The 16114-nt window shown below is 37.9% G+C and overlaps 1 protein-coding gene across 2 annotated transcripts in view; it reads right to left on the bottom strand.

The window, feature by feature from the left end:
- LOC126485097 (endophilin-B1) overlaps positions 1 to 16114 on the bottom strand; it is a 233001-nt gene that overhangs the window by 35526 nt on the left and 181361 nt on the right. For both annotated transcript variants that reach the window (XM_050108715.1, XM_050108716.1), the window contains one exon: positions 8233 to 8389. In XM_050108715.1, the coding sequence (XP_049964672.1) occupies positions 8233 to 8389 (157 nt within the window). The remainder of the gene's footprint in view (positions 1 to 8232; positions 8390 to 16114) is intronic.

The raw sequence follows: 16114 nt of genomic DNA, 5'->3' as shown, positions 1-16114 counted from the left end.
TCCAGGGCAATGTCCTGCAGTAATACCAGTAGTTCCTATTCCAAAAATGTTCTATATTTGCACCCATTCAATGTGCTGTTGATAAAATATGGACCAATGAGTTTGTTCTCCATGATGCCATACCATATGTTAACTGACCAAGAATGTTGGTGGTCAACTTACCATAACCAGTGGGAATTGTCTACACTCCAGTAATGCATGTTATGTCGGTTAACACCACCATTGTTTGTGGATGTAGACTCATCGGAAAATAGTACCTTGGAAAAAACATGTGGGTCATTTGAATTTGTTGAAGTCGCCCATTCACAGAACACTACCCGATTATGGAAATCGGTGCTGTGAAGTTCTTTATGCAGTGACAAGTGCTATGAATGATACTTATGACAATGTAGTATTGTGACAATACTACCTATGGTCGTATGTGAATTGCCATGAAATTTTCGGGCACTTATCCATAGGTTGTCGTGCACTGCTGCCAGTACAGTTATTTCATTAGCTTCTCCTATAACACATTTGCTTGTTTTCTTTTGCCGGTCAATACGCTGCCCTCAGACAGAAAGGTGTTCATAACCCTGTAAAAGAAGGAATGAGAGCAAGCTTCCTCCGAAAAATGCTCGGCATACAAGGCAACAGCGGCCTCAAAATTTCTCCTACATTCTTCGTAAATCATGATCATTTCAATTTGTTCTTCTGTGGTTGCAACATTCATTGTTCACTTGCACATCAGTTCTTCAAATGATATGCAGGTGTGCAGCCAATATACAGTGCACATAATGTTTAGAGCCGCCATCTCTTCTACATCTGCATGATACATAAGCTCCAGTTGCAGTGCACTGCCTGTTATGCTATATCATAGTTTGCTGCACAGCCATAGTGGCATGTTGAGTAGTACCCTGTTCAATGTGTCGGAATACAACGTTGCAAATGGTGTTTTGAATTAGAAGTTATGAAATACTGGTCTGTCCAAATCTTGCAGCACGGAGGTGGGGTCCCAAGCGGCACTGCATATATCAAGGCTCACTGAGTAGCATGTCGTAAATTATGGTTGTGTACCCATTTCTATCCCTCCAATTACTCTGCCATCTGTGGCGAAACAAAAAAAATGCTCCAGACAAAACATATGTAGATTCTGCCATAGAATCATAATTTGCAATAAATAAATGAGGGTTCCCCTAAAAAATTTCTCAAGTTTCTTCCCCCCCTCCCCCAAATACGGGGTGGGGTGGCAAGTAGAGCATGGTATTGTTGTATGTCCCTGCCAAGACAAACAAATTGGAATCATAACTTTTTGTGATCTGATGTGCACTTTTTGAGATACTTCAATGTCTTTGGTTAAAATAAATAGATTTTTTTCCTGGGCATGTCAGTATATTTGTCATTCTTTCTGACATTTGCCATAAGTTTACAAATTAGCTTTTGCACAGATTATGTATTGTGTTACTGCAGCTAATGCTGGGTTAGCTATGTCCAACAATTTAGATCAATCATTGCCTTCTGACAACACTTTTCTGATATAGTGATTGTTGCTTTGTGCACGTGCTTAGTGTGGCAATACAGCAGATAGTGGACAGTTGGAGTACTGAGTCAGCTTTGGTCGGTTGTGCTCCCTAAGGTGTTATTAGAATAACTATCCATGCCGCGTTCTCATGGTCTTAAGGTTTCAATGTTAAGTGCATAGTGTCATGTTGTGAAACTAGGATCTTGCTAAAACTGAAGGTAGTTAAATTGTTTTTGAAATAAGCAGTCACTTTGATAATAAATTGTAACGTGTGTGATCTACCATTATCTGTTACCAATCAAACCTTTTACCACCTGTTTCATATAAGTTACCAGCTAGAGAAAATATATAATTAAATTCCCATCTACTTTTCACTGCCCCTTCCCACCTCTGTTACGTACAATACATTTAGATTTTCACTCTTATTAATTCGTGTACAATGTTTTAGTAGTAATCTCTGTCTTGCATATTACCCTGTCATCCACATTTAACCACTCAGGTTTTCAGATCTCGTCTGATGCAGTCCTCAACAATTAGTCTTTCCTTCTCATCCTGTACGGTAAGTCTCCCATGACCAGCAGTTCTGAGTAACTTTTCTGAAATCTACCCATTTTCCTAGACCTCCCTGGTCCTTTTCCTTCACCCTTCTTCCCTCCCCTTCAACCCTACTGCTGGAAGAAGAATCCATTGACTCCGAAAGCTTACATAATTATAACTTTTTTTTATAATGTGCGTGTTCTGCTCCCATTCGTTGAGTGGTGTTTTTATCTATCCAATGACATTATATTGTCAAAAATTGATTTTTTTGTTGTTACTGTATAGTGTTGCTGCGGCCATGGTAGTAAGCGTTTGGGTGTCTGTGTGGTTATGTGCGTAGTTTCTATTAGAAAAAAAGCCAGACCTCAAAAGATAGTGAATGCTGTTTTCTGTTATGTGTATGTATGCACCACTCATCGAATTTGCTATAGGTGAGTGATTGCTTTTCCTTTAGTTTACATATAATTCCAGCCAGAATTTCCATTATTTCTATCAATGTATTCGTCATGCTTTGCTGTTACTGTTAGTACATATTGTTAAACTGAGTATGGCACCAGGTTAATTTGGGACCATTGCATTGAATATGCACACAAAAAATTCTGTTTGCTACAATTTTTTGTCCGTAACAAGAAACACTCAAGATGACATCATTATTAGGGGAAAGAAAACTGGCATTCTATGGATCAGAGCGTGGAATGTCAGACCCCTTAGTCGGGCAGGTAGATTAGAAAATTTAAAAACGGAAATGGATAAGTTAAAGTTAGATATAGTGGGAATTAGTGAAGTTCGGTGGCAGGAGAAACAAGACGTCTGGTCAGGTGAATCCAGGGTTATAAATACACAATCAAATAGGTGTAATGCGTAATGCAGGAGTTTGTTTGATAATGAATAAAAAAAAAAAAGAAAATAGGTACACAGATAAGATACTACGAACAACATAGTGAATGCATTATTGTAGCCAAGATAGACACGAAGCCCACACTTACCACAGTAGTACAAGTTTATATGCCAACTAGCTCCACAGATGACGAAGAGATTGAACAAATGTATGATGTAATAATAGAAATTATTCAGATAGTGAAGGGAGATAAAAATTTAATAGTCATGGGAGACTGGAATTCGATAGCAGGAAAAGGAAGAGAAGGAAAAGTAGTAAGCGAATATGGACTGGGTGTAAGTAATGAAAGAGGAAGCAACCTGGTAGAATTTTGCACAGAGCATAGCCTGATCATAGCTAACACTTAGTTCAAGAATCATAAAAGAAGGTTGTATACATGGAAGAAGCCTGGAGATACTGACAGGTTTCAGACAGATTATATAATGGAATAGAAGGGAGAACCAATAAAGGTACTCAAGGTACCCTCTGCCACACACTGCCAGGTGGATTGCGGAGTATGGATGTAGATGCAGATGTAGAAGACAGAGATTTAGGAACCAGGTTTTAAATTGTAAATCATTTCCAGAGGCAGATGTGGACTCGGCCACAATTTATTGGGTATGAACTGCAGATTACAACTGAAGAAACTGCAAAAAGGTAGGAATTTAAGAAGATGGGACCTGGATAAACTGAAAGAACCAGAGGTTGTAGAGAGTTTCAGAAAAATCATTAGGGAACAATTGACAAGAACAGTGGGAATAAATACAGAATAAGATGAATGGGTAGCTTTGAGAGATGACATAGTGAAGGCAGCATGGGATCAAGTAGGTAAAAAGGCGAGGGCTAGTAGAAATCCTTAGGTAACAGTAGAGATATCGAATGTAATTGATGAAATGAGAAAATACAAAAATGCAGTAAATGAAGCAGGTGAAAAGGAATACAAAGGTCTCAAACACGAGATTGACAGGCAGCGCAAAATGGCTAAGCAGGGATGGCTAGAGGACAAATGTAAGGACGTAGAGGCATATATTACTAGGGCTAAGATAGATACTGCCTACAGAAAAATTTGAGAGACCTTTGGAGAAAAGAGAACCACTTGCATGAATATCAAGAGTTCAGATGGAAAACCAGTTGTACGCAAAGAAGGATAAGCTGAAAGGTGGAAGCGGTATATAGATGGTCTATAGAAGGGCGATGTACTTGAAGCCAAAATTATGGAAATAGAAGAGGATGTAGATGAAGATGAAATGGGAGACATGATACTGCGTGAAGAGTTTGACAGAGAACTGAAAGACCTAAGTCGAAACAAGGCCCCAGGAGTAGACAACATTCCATTAGAACTACTGATAGCTTCAGGAGAGCCAACCATGACAAAAAACTATCATCTGGTGAGCAAGATCTATGAGGCAGGTGAAATACCTACAGACTTCAAGAAGAATATAATAATTCTGCTCTCAAAGAAAGCTGGTGTCGAAAAATGTAAAAATTACTAAACTATCAGTTTAATAAGTCACGGCTACAAAATACTAACACAAATTCTTTACAGAAGAATGGAAAAACTGGTAGAAGCCAACCTTGGAGAAGATCAGTTTGAATTCCATAGAAATGTTGGAACATGTGAGGCAATACTGACCCTTATGACTTATCTTAGAACATAGATTAACGAAAGGCAAACCTACGTTTCTAGCATTTGTAGACCTAGAGAAAGTTTTTGACAATGTTGACTGGAGTACTCTCTTTCAAATTCTGAAGGTGGCAAGAGTCAACTACAGGGAGTGAAAGGCTATTCACAATTTGTACAGAAACCATGGCAGTTATACAAGTCGAGGGGCATGAAAGGGAAGCAGTGGTTGAGAAGGGAGTGAGATATGGTTGTAGCCTATCCCTGATGTTATCCAATCAGTATATTGAGCAAGCAGTGAAGGAAACAAAAGAAAAATTTGGAGTAGGAATTAAAATCCATGGAGAAGAAATAAAAACTTTAGAGGTTTGCCAATGACATTGTAATTCTGTCAGAGACAGCAAAGGACATGGGAGAGCAGCTGAACGGAATGGACAGAGTCTTGAAAGGAGGATATAAGATGAGCGTCAACAAGAGTAAAACGAGGACAATGGAATGTAGTCAAATTAAATCTGGTGCTGCTGAGGGAATTATATTAGGAAATGAGACACTTAAAGTAGCAGATGAGTTTTCTCTTTGGGGAGCAAAATAACTGATGATGGTCGAAGTAGGGAGGATATGAAATGCAGATTGGCAATGGCAAGGAAAGCATTTCTGAAGAAGAGAAATTTGTTAACATCGAGTATAGATTTAAGTGTCAGGAAGTCCTTTCTGAAAGTATTAGTCTGGAGTGTAGAGTGTAGCCATGTATGGAAGTGAAACATGGACAATAAATAGTTTAGATAAAAAGAGAATACATTATTTCGTAATGCGCTGCTACAGAAGAATCCTGAAGATTAGATGGGTAGATCAAATGACCAATGAGGTGGTATGGAATAGAATTGAGTGGGGAAGAGGAATTTGTGGCACAACTTGATCAGAAGAAGGGATTAGTTGGTAAGACACATTCTGAGGCATCGAGGGATCACCAATCTAGTACTGGAGAGAAACGTGGAGAGTAAAAATCATAGAGGGAGAACAAGAGATGAACAGATGAAGCAGATTCAGAAGGATGTAGGTTGCAGCGGTTACTTGGTGATGAAGAAGCTTGCACAGGATAGAGTAGCTTGGCGAGCTGCAGCCAACCAGTCTCTGGACTAAAGACCACGATCATGACCACGACCACGACCAAGATTACAACCACAACCACAACAACAAGAAACAAACTGACATTTCTGTTTGTTGTCAGTGGCTGTTGCATGAAACATGAAATTAGACACATTTGCAAGAGCTGACACCATCCACACATTGCAAAAATGAAATTGTAAATATCTGCCAAACAGCAGAGAAAATGCTCCAGAGAGAGAAACTGATATTTCATGAAAAGACTATGATGATAAAATCAGACAAATTAGACCATATAAAGAGGCTTAATGACTGACAGACTTTTGTGCATTGTTTTATAATGGAATAGGAGGATGAGACATCAGAGGGGAGTTGAGAGGTGGGGTAGGGAATGATGATGATGGTGAATCCTTCGTTCCACATCTTTAGATGTCTTACGAAGCACTATGAATGCAGATGTAAGAAGCAGATTTAGGAAGTTCAATTATAGGGTATGTATTTTGAGAAATACATATATGTTGTACAAGCTACTATACAGTTCATAGCATACAGTACTTTGTAGCAAATATTAGCGATTTTCTATCCTGTTCTATTTGTGTACTGAGTGAGGGGGAAAAGGGCTAGGTATATGCTTCTGTATGCATCATCATCATCATCATCATCATCATCATCATCATCATCTCTCTGGTCTTATTCTATTCTCATGATCCTTAAGGGTGAATTAGAAATAGTGGCAGCAGAAATGTCATGTACTCTCTCTTAAATACTGTTTCCTTACACTTATCAAATGGGTTTTGCAAAAACAACATTGTATTTCTTTAAGAGATTACTATTTACAGTCTCCTGAGTGTTTTTGATGTCTGCCACCATGTCTGTTCACTAAGGACTCCAAACGATGGAGCACTCCAGAACTGATTATACTACAATACTACATGCCATTTCCATAAAGGGGTCATTCAATGGTATTATCAAACCATCAATATATTGACTGCCTGAGGGGGCTTATAGACATATTGTCAATAGATACTGGACATGTGAGGTCAAGTATTGATGATTTGACAATATTCTCCATTCAGAAGGTAATATAGTACATCAACCAGCCACACAGTGTTAGTGTGCACTGTTTATGTTTTCATTTCGTCTGTGTATATCATACCTCAGATTCAATTTTTAAGTAATATTTTAATACAAAACTATTTTAATAGGCTATGCGAAGATAATCACTGTATATACCACTTCAGGAAGGTTAACGGAGCATTCTCTTATGACACAATTAATTTGAAGCTATAGTATAGATTGGTGAATTACATAGCAGTTTGGGAAAACTGCTTTTACTTTGAAAAATACATCATATTTGCAATCAGTAACAAGCAGTTTGGAAAATGCATATCAATTCCACCAAATTATCACAACGGGCAAAAACATACTTTATGTTTATTGTCTGAACATATCCTTATCAGGAAGATAGAATTGCTTGACATGTTTTCACAGTTTTATTAGTTGAATTTGCAGATCTTACAGAACTAAACTTCGTAACATTATAATGACCTGCCTGTCACCAGCAATTTCAGGGTTACTCCTAATCTGTTGTCATCTGCAACTGCCTCTCTCCCTAAGGATTATTGCTTCTCTGTTGTATCTCTTATCAACATTAATAACTTGTTGTATGATGTAGGACTTACCAGAAAATAATTTATGATATCTTTTGGGTCCATGGTTCTGAGTTTAGTCCGTAAATTAGCATGTGACCACCCACTATTTGTTTTCCCCCAACCACTCTTGGACACATATCCTATTTTTTGTTTGTTTTTGATTTCTTACAAGCTGTAGGTAATATAATTGCAGCATACACATCTTTTTGGGTGTTTGTCATCTTAACCTTGTAAAATTACGTTTGTCAACTGACAATCTGACTCTTGCCCTGTTACCCTCTTCACCCCGCCTGTCTCCTCGTTACTCTGACCATCCAGTTTGCTTCTCCCACCAGATGTCGTTGCTTGCAGTGCAACCTCAGTGACCAGACGCAGTGGTTATCTCGTGTGTGTGTGTGTGTGTGTGTGTGTGTGTGTGTGTGTGTGTGTGTGTGTGTGTGTGAGAGAGAGAGAGAGAGAGAGAGAGAGAGAGAGAGAGAGAGAGAGAGCAGAAGGGGGGGTAGAGGGGAGGGAGTTGTGCTTGCATGAATGAGAGTGTTTTCTACGTTAGACGAAGGCCTTTTGGCTGAAAGCTCACATACTTAGCAGTCTTTTTGTTATGCATGTCTGTGTCTCAACATCACCTCCATATAGTGAGAGCAATGTATCCTTGTCTTAATTTTGTAATTATTGCCAATATTATTGATGGTATGATGTCACTTCAATATACCAAGGTTTGATAAATTAGTATTGTCAATAAATACTGAATATGTGCAGGCCCCTTTACAGATGCACTGCACTTTCCCAGCACTCTTGCAACAAATTTTCCAATCTTCCATTTGTCTTCCCAACTAGAGATTTTACTTATTTGTCCCATTTCATGTAATTTGTTTATATTACCCCTAAATATTAATTTAATGTTACTTGTTCTAGGTGTTCACCACTTATCTTGAAATGTGTTTACCTCATCTGCCATCAGGCTCAGTTCAGTGGCATCCTTGGCATCATAGTCATATAAAACTCGTGCTCTCTGGTAACCACTTTTCGGGGTTTCATGGTGATTTTCTGTATGAGAAGTTGTTGCCTGAAAAGGAGTCACTCCTGGAGTTTTTAGAGAAAGGCTGAAACCAAAAATAAAATATATTTTTGTAAATTCTTGTTTGAAATTATTTTTATAATTTTATTTTTAATAATATTCCACGTGATCATAAGACAGAAAGTCTCTTCAAGAGTGCTTCATATGCCATTAAATCTTAAATTACTTAGTGCTCACAATAAAACACACAAAATAATGCCAAAAAAGAAGATATCATATTTGTGTTGTCTCTGTTTAGAAGAATGACAGCACAAACATAATTTGGTCATCATGTTTGTCTGCAGTATAAAAAGTATACAGCACTTCCACCATATGTTCCTTAGCTTCCACAACCAAGAGCTGATTACAATTTAGAAACTTTCATACACAATGTTTAGACCTTTGAGCATAAATATTGAAACTGCATGATGCTAAATTATTGTACCCAAATACGTGACATCTAAAATTTTAGTGAGATGATCTTGGGAATATTTTCTTGAATTATGTGATACAGGCAAAAATCTTGTAAAAGATATTATGTGATACAGGCAAAAATCTCGTAAAAGATGCAGTGTGAAACATTCTAGGTCATCATATACAACTGTGGTATTTATCACGGCTATCACAGTAAAATGCTTATTTCTCACAGGCTTGCCACATATGGTTGTCATATCTGTTAACAGTTACTTTCACATCATGCTAAGAAAATTTTTCATGATTTGATCAATGTGACATGCGCTCTAAGGACACACTCAGTAAAATGGTTCATGGGAACAGGTGAATCAAAATTAACTGATATGTACTGACTGCTTTCTGATCACATCCCAATTAACTAGTATACAACACTGTGTATAATACAAGTCAAATGCCTGCGAATAAGATGCATTAATACTCAATTACATATAACATTCCAATGACCATTAACTCAGTGTGCCACATCTGCTTTCATAGTCAAATTAACTGCAAAACCTGCAAGGAAAACTTTAACAAAAAGGCTCACAACTGATTGAATAGTGGCAAGAGAAGACTTGGTACATGACACTCATTTTGACAAGGACAGAAATATACAAAGACAGAGCACAAAGCACAGTTTCGTCATGATGTAGTTCCCCTGCCAGCAAATTAAAAAAGTAATATCAACAAGGAGGGGGAAAAGGTTTAATAACAGAATATAAATAAAAAGATACTTCCAAATATTGTAGAGGTTAGGATAGAGGGAAAAACAATGTATGTCAGCATCAACTGTGGCCAAAACAACATGTGCTCTAAACTGCATACCTCAGGAGCTATGAGCACTTGTTCATCTTCGCTACAGTGAAACATGTTTCTACTGAATGAGAGCTTGTAGCTCTTAAGGTGTGCCTTTAAGAGCCAACTTTTACTACACTTTTTGCTTCAAATGATCAGTCTTGTCATGTCCCTGAATACTGACTATTCCTCCTAGGACACCTGTAGATGACTGGAACCAAGGAACTTGCTCAGATGATGTATGGTGCCACTCCCGTATTTTTTATACTGTATTGTTTGAGTCCTATGTAGGTTAATCAGAACTATGATTTCAGTTCTCAAAATGACAATGTACAGCTTTTGGTGGATTTATACATGTGTGTGATGCTCTTCTACAGCATAAAATAATGGAAACCTGCATATCTAGATCAAACCCCCTATGATGTGCATGGTAGAAGGTACATCCAGTTGCATCAGTTATTAGGGCTTTCTTCCATTCTATTCATGTGTGGGTTGTGGGGAGAATGATTGCTTAAATGTTACCGTTCATTCCATAATTAGTCTAATGTTCTTTTTGCAGTCCCTATGGGAATGGCACATAGAGAATCATGATGTATTCTTATATTCATCACTTAAAGTTGCTTTTATGAACTGTCTACTTAGGTTTTCATAGGATTGATTGTGTCTTTCTTCAAGCACCTGCTAGTTCAGTTCTTTCAGCATATCTGTGACAGTCTCCCAGGGATCGAACAAACCTGTGACCATTAAAGCTGCTCTCCTTTGTATCCATTCAATATCTCCCGTTAGTCCTATTGGGTTCGGGTCTTACACACTTGAATAATCTAGGATGGGTCAGTCACTTGCTCATAGAGGAAGAAATACACAGACTTTCTGGCCAGAGATAGCAGTCTCGTGTTTGTGTGTGTGGGTGTGCGCTTGCTTGAGTGAATGTATGTGTTTCTTCCTTTCTGAAGAAGGCACTGGTTGAAAGGTCAATGTCTACCAGTCTTATCGTTACGCCTGCCTGCAACTTAATGCATCATCTTTACAGTGAGTAGCAATCTATCCTTTTCATAATATTTTAAATATCTGAACTTGTTTTTAACAACAGTTTGCCAATCATGAACATCAAATCAAAAAAGGGAAGATGAGTATAGCTGAATTCTCCAGCCACATTATAGTAAATAGAGGTGAGGATAATAAATCAGGTTTCTTAAGAATGGCCCAGAAACTGGCTGGGGTAAAAATGAAGGAACCATTTCAATATTTGCTTGAAATTATTTCAGGACAACCATGAAAAACTTAATCAAGATGGCTAGCCCAGGTAGTGATACCTGCTCTTTCTGAATAAAAGTTCAGTGCCATAACTACTAGTAGGCCTCGCATTTAAGCATTTATGGAATGTGGTGTCGAGACTTGTTTACGCCAAAGCTCCTCCACCTACAAGCACTATGGAGTTTTGGGCACAATGGCTACAATATTTTTTTTTGAGTTTTCTGCCTATATATTGAAACAGTGTTGCGTTGACTAACTTCCATCAAAAATTGTGTAATAACCCTTCCTCTTTCCTGAAAGTCTGGAGTGAGGCACAATCACCTTTAGACAGGTATAACGACAGTGTTTGCTCTCTATATTTTACTGACACATATAGGATTTATTTTTACATTGTTTTAATAATGTTACCAGTTTTAAGATCAATAAACAGAATTTCATATTTTTGTTGGGAGCGATTCATGGTGTCATTTTACCTGTCGACGGAATATATATTTACAGGTCCTACAAATCTAAAATTATTACTGTGCAAGGGGCTTTAGTAATTCTTCAAACTTTGCATGCTGAATACATCCGTGACCCAAATGAAGTCAACTTTAATTCAGACTGAACTTATCCAGCATATTTCGCATTTACTGCCAGGTGGTAGAGCCGAGATTTTGATATTTGTAACAAATAATTCATTTACAATTGCACATCTCCCATATAGACGTGACTCTTTCAAATTTCTCTTGCACCTATCATACTGATGCAGTTCTGTGACTGGATTATGTCCGTATTGTGACCACTTTATTAAATTGTTGCAACCTCGTTGGAAAAGAGATCTTTAAGATTCTTTATACCAATGTAGGAAGAATAAAAGCAAATATATCACAAAAAGAATGTAAAAACGTTTACAAAGCTTTGTGGTCCTTTCTCAAAAACTGAACATTTAATGCTGTGCTCTAAACTTCATATAATTAGACATACTATAGTCTGTCGTGGGTGTATCACTGGTATAAGGACCCTACAATAAAAATCCCTTAGAAATATTAATTTACCAGCATAAAAATAATACCTGGAGTTCTAGAATTTGCATCTGACCGTTGATGATAACGTTCAGCTGCTCTGGGTGTCAGTATCCACCAAACAGTACTAAATGACAAAACAAGGAATAAAAATAACCCCATGTTCATGCAGTAGTTAAAAAAGAACTGCAAACTGCACACAAAACTAAAATATTGTCAGTTTAGTTCACTTTCTAAAGGAAACAACAGACTGCTGAAAACAAATCAAAATATACTCTTGAAATAAAATTACATGAAATGCACCTGGTAATAACAGTTTTCTAACAGCATTCAAAAAAGAAATCAATTCTAACTATAATAGCTCTTGCATAAAAATATATTGGTAAGTCAAAAATGCTTACAGAGCAATGACTGATTGGTATTATTGTAACATTTTTCTTGTTTCACAGCAACAACAGCAGGCTGTTGATTCCATGCCTTTTGGTCCACTGTTCTGCACTTCCACTGCAAGCACATCAGTTCTCTGGGTACTGAATTTCCCCGAAACTTGAAGCTAGGTGGTGGCTCAGAAATTCTTTATCAGTTAAGTGGAATAAATTTTTCCAAAAATCATTAATAAAAGGATTTTCCCCTACTTGTTACCCTTCTGTCAACACTCAGCAACAACTGGAAATTCATTTTTTCTTAGCTTACATTTTGAATTGATATTTTAGTGGGAATAAAAAATGGATGTAATGCTGAATGATCTTACAATTTTAATGTCTCCTTTATCAACGTTTAGAGCAAAATAGAACATTACACAAAACCTTAGTTCTTGTGCTCCACTTTCTATCTCATCAGGAAAAGTGAAGTGCAAGTGTTCAGATAAATTGATACCACTCTTTCTCAGTAAATAAAATACAACCAAGTTAAACATTGGTGGCTGAAACTTGTACATCACAAACACACTGAACAATGGTAGGCTCTCTCGCTGGAACACCAATTCAGAAATGATGGAGCAATGTACTAATTGGAGTACAAACAAAGGAATAAAGGGAGGGTAATGTTTGTTTTGTCCAGATTGAGTTGACTGTAGAGGACCACAATCTTAGTTGGGGAAGCATGGGTGAATTAATGGACCATATCCTCATTAATGAATCATCATAGCATTTGCCAAAAGTGATTCAGAGATCTCACATAAAATACAAACCAGAATGGAACATTTTCCAGTTCATGGTGGATGATACTCGTCACAGGAAGACAAAGTGCATTTCTTGCTGTGGAAAAATATCAATATATGATCTTTAGGATAAGTATGACCGCATGTGTCAGGCAGCCACATTTATAGCCTTTTATAAATTTTGTAACAGTATTATGTCATTTATCTTGTCTTTCGAACTCAATTTATTGCATTGATTCATTTAATTTAATTCTGACGTTAGCAAGCACACAAATATCTCTGCACTGGTTGGACTATTATTAATTGATACTTGAACACAAATCATAAACATCTCAGATTTTGTAATTCCAAAATAACTTTTAGAAGCTTTTCATTAGTATTTATAGAATAAACTTGCTCAAATGTTAGGAACATTTTCCAACTGATAATCTTACGGATTTAAGCAACCTAATAAAAAGCATTGTTACTGAACATGTTTTATGAATTTCAATACTTAAAGTTAAAAGTTGTGTAAAACTACGTTGCAATGTGCGAGGAACAATTTAATGTGCAACTAGATGAGACCAATTGATTTACAACAGAAAATTTTTGATTCTAATTCATAAATTTTCTGTTTCGAATAACGAATGATGTGAACAGTTTTGTTAGAAATATATATAAACAGTGGCGAAACAGCCAATGGGGCCTCAGTTTTCTGAAAGATTTTGTGAGCCAGTTTTGTTACAGTTTTATGCAATGAAAACGTAATTCTGAAAGAGTACATCATGACAACCTGAATTTCTTGAAATTTTTCTTGGTACTACTAAACCATTAGCTTTACTGTCAAATTTTGATGGAGCAAATACTCACAAAAATTCTTTTACAGCTCTGCAGCATTGGATTGGTTGGTTGGTTTCGGGGAAAGAGACCAAACAGCGAGGTCATCGGTCTCATCGGATTAGGGAAGGACAGGGAAGGAAGTTGGCCGTGCCCTTTCAGAGGAACCATCCCGGCATTTGCCTGGAGCGATTTAGGGAAATCACGGAAAACCTAAATCAGGATGGCCGGACACGGGATTGAACCGTCGTCCTCCCGAATGCGAGTCCAGTGTGCTAACTACTGCGCCACCTCGCTCGGTGCAGCATTGGAGATCACCGAGAAACAAAGATGAGTATTTGCTAATTAATTATTATGCTCAGCTATATTTCACAGTAAAAATGCTCTGGCATCTGCAATTACTGGCTCTTGCCAGATTTTTGTGCAAGACAGTATGACTGTTGACCGTTCTCTTATTGACACGGAATCAGAAATCAGTGTGTATCTTACGGACGCATATAAACACTGTACATCTTCAACACATTCCTTACTTACAGAAGTGAGTAATTCTGCAATTGCCACATACAGACAGCAGACAGTGATATTCGATTTGGATGGAGATTTCCACATAGTGCGCAATGGCACCACCACACACTGCAGGCAAATTTTTAAGCACTTTACAGCTTTTGTGCCAGTTCTACAGGACAAGAACTCAGAACAGACCATGGCCAGTGTTAACAAAATTTCAATGTGGAGAGAGACTTGTCAACTACTCAATGGAAGCATATGGGAGAACGAAGTTAAGAATATCGTGATTCATGTGATCATGGAGGAGTTATGAAAGAGTAGTGCTGTCCTTAGAGCTAAAGTGGCTGCTACACTGATGCAAAGCAACTATTGCAGTGCTTGAGCTTCTCTGATAACTGAATGGAGGCTGAATGCATACCTCTATGCCAGCTACCAAGATCATGACAGACAACAGCTGCTCTCAGACTTTCTCACACTCATGGACCCAGCAGTGGCTAAGAGCAAATTATGCCATTCCACACGTCACATACAGACCACAACAGGACAACCTTTGGCTGATAGGCTGCGGCATTTACCACCACATAAATTACATGCTGCATAGTTAGATTGTCTGCCCCGATAGCTGAATGGTCAGTGCACCGGACAGTCTGTCACGCCAAGCGGCCCAGGTTCGATTTCCGGCTGGGTCGGGGATTTTCTTCACTCAGGGACTGGGTGTTGTTTTGTCCTCATTATCATTTCATCGTCATCAGTGGAAGGCAATGGGAAACCACCGCTGGAATCACTTCCCTACACGCTCATGCAGTGGACCTCTGATGAGGCTTTCCCCATGACAAGAGCTGCTGTTAGGCAGAACACAAAGTTTTTACAGTTAGATTTTGACAGTACGCTTTCAGAGAGGACGGGCACAAGCTCTCTCTGTGCATGGGCATCCCCTCTCCAAATGATTAAGAAAAAGAATGGCTCATAAATAATGTGCACGGACTATAGAGCCTTAAACCCATGCACCACTCTGGACAGATATCCAGTTCCAAATGTGGCCGATTTTAACAATAATGTGTCTGATGCACATACTTATAGTATGATAGTTAACAAATACTGATAGTAAAAACAGATAAGCACAAAACTGCACTTGCTGCCCCATTTGAATGCAGTACCATGCTTTTTGGCCTATGGAACACTGCCCAGGCATGGCACTGCTTCATGCACGAAATACTGCAACATTTTGCCTTTGTTTTCTGTTACATGGATGATGTTATGGTGTTTTCTGAGAGTAAGAAGCAGTATATCAAGCAGTTACAGATACTGTTTGAAAGGCTAGAGAGTTATGGAATAGTCAATAATTGTAATAAATGTGTCTTGGTTAAAAAGGAAGTGCAGTTTTAGGAAGTGCAGTTTTAGGAAGTGCAGTTTTGGGATATGCAGTCCCTATGCAGAAAGGCCTGATAATTACTTCAAGATTAAAGGAGACCACTCACTGAAAAGGAGAAGTGTGAGTTGGTGAGAAGCACATACAAGAGAAGAAAAACTTGCTAGCTTTTGGAGTTATTCTTTAACGAGCTAGAGTAAAATGTATTTCTGTATTTTACTCTAGCTCGTCAAAGGATAACTCCATAAGCTAGCACGTCCATTTTTTTTTCTGTGTGCCTACTGACAACTCAAAGCTTCTGGTTTTAAGTGAGTGGTCTCTTTTAACCCTACAGTATTTACATTCTACAGGAACTTTTCTAAAACACAAAGACTTAATACCATTTTTAGTAATGTTGAACTATTCTAGAAGACG

Source organism: Schistocerca serialis, chromosome 6 (assembly GCF_023864345.2).
Source record: "Schistocerca serialis cubense isolate TAMUIC-IGC-003099 chromosome 6, iqSchSeri2.2, whole genome shotgun sequence".
Lineage (NCBI taxonomy): Eukaryota > Metazoa > Arthropoda > Insecta > Orthoptera > Acrididae > Schistocerca > Schistocerca serialis.
Note: the sequence above shows the minus strand (reverse complement) of the source record. Positions and strands in the feature narration are given on the sequence as shown.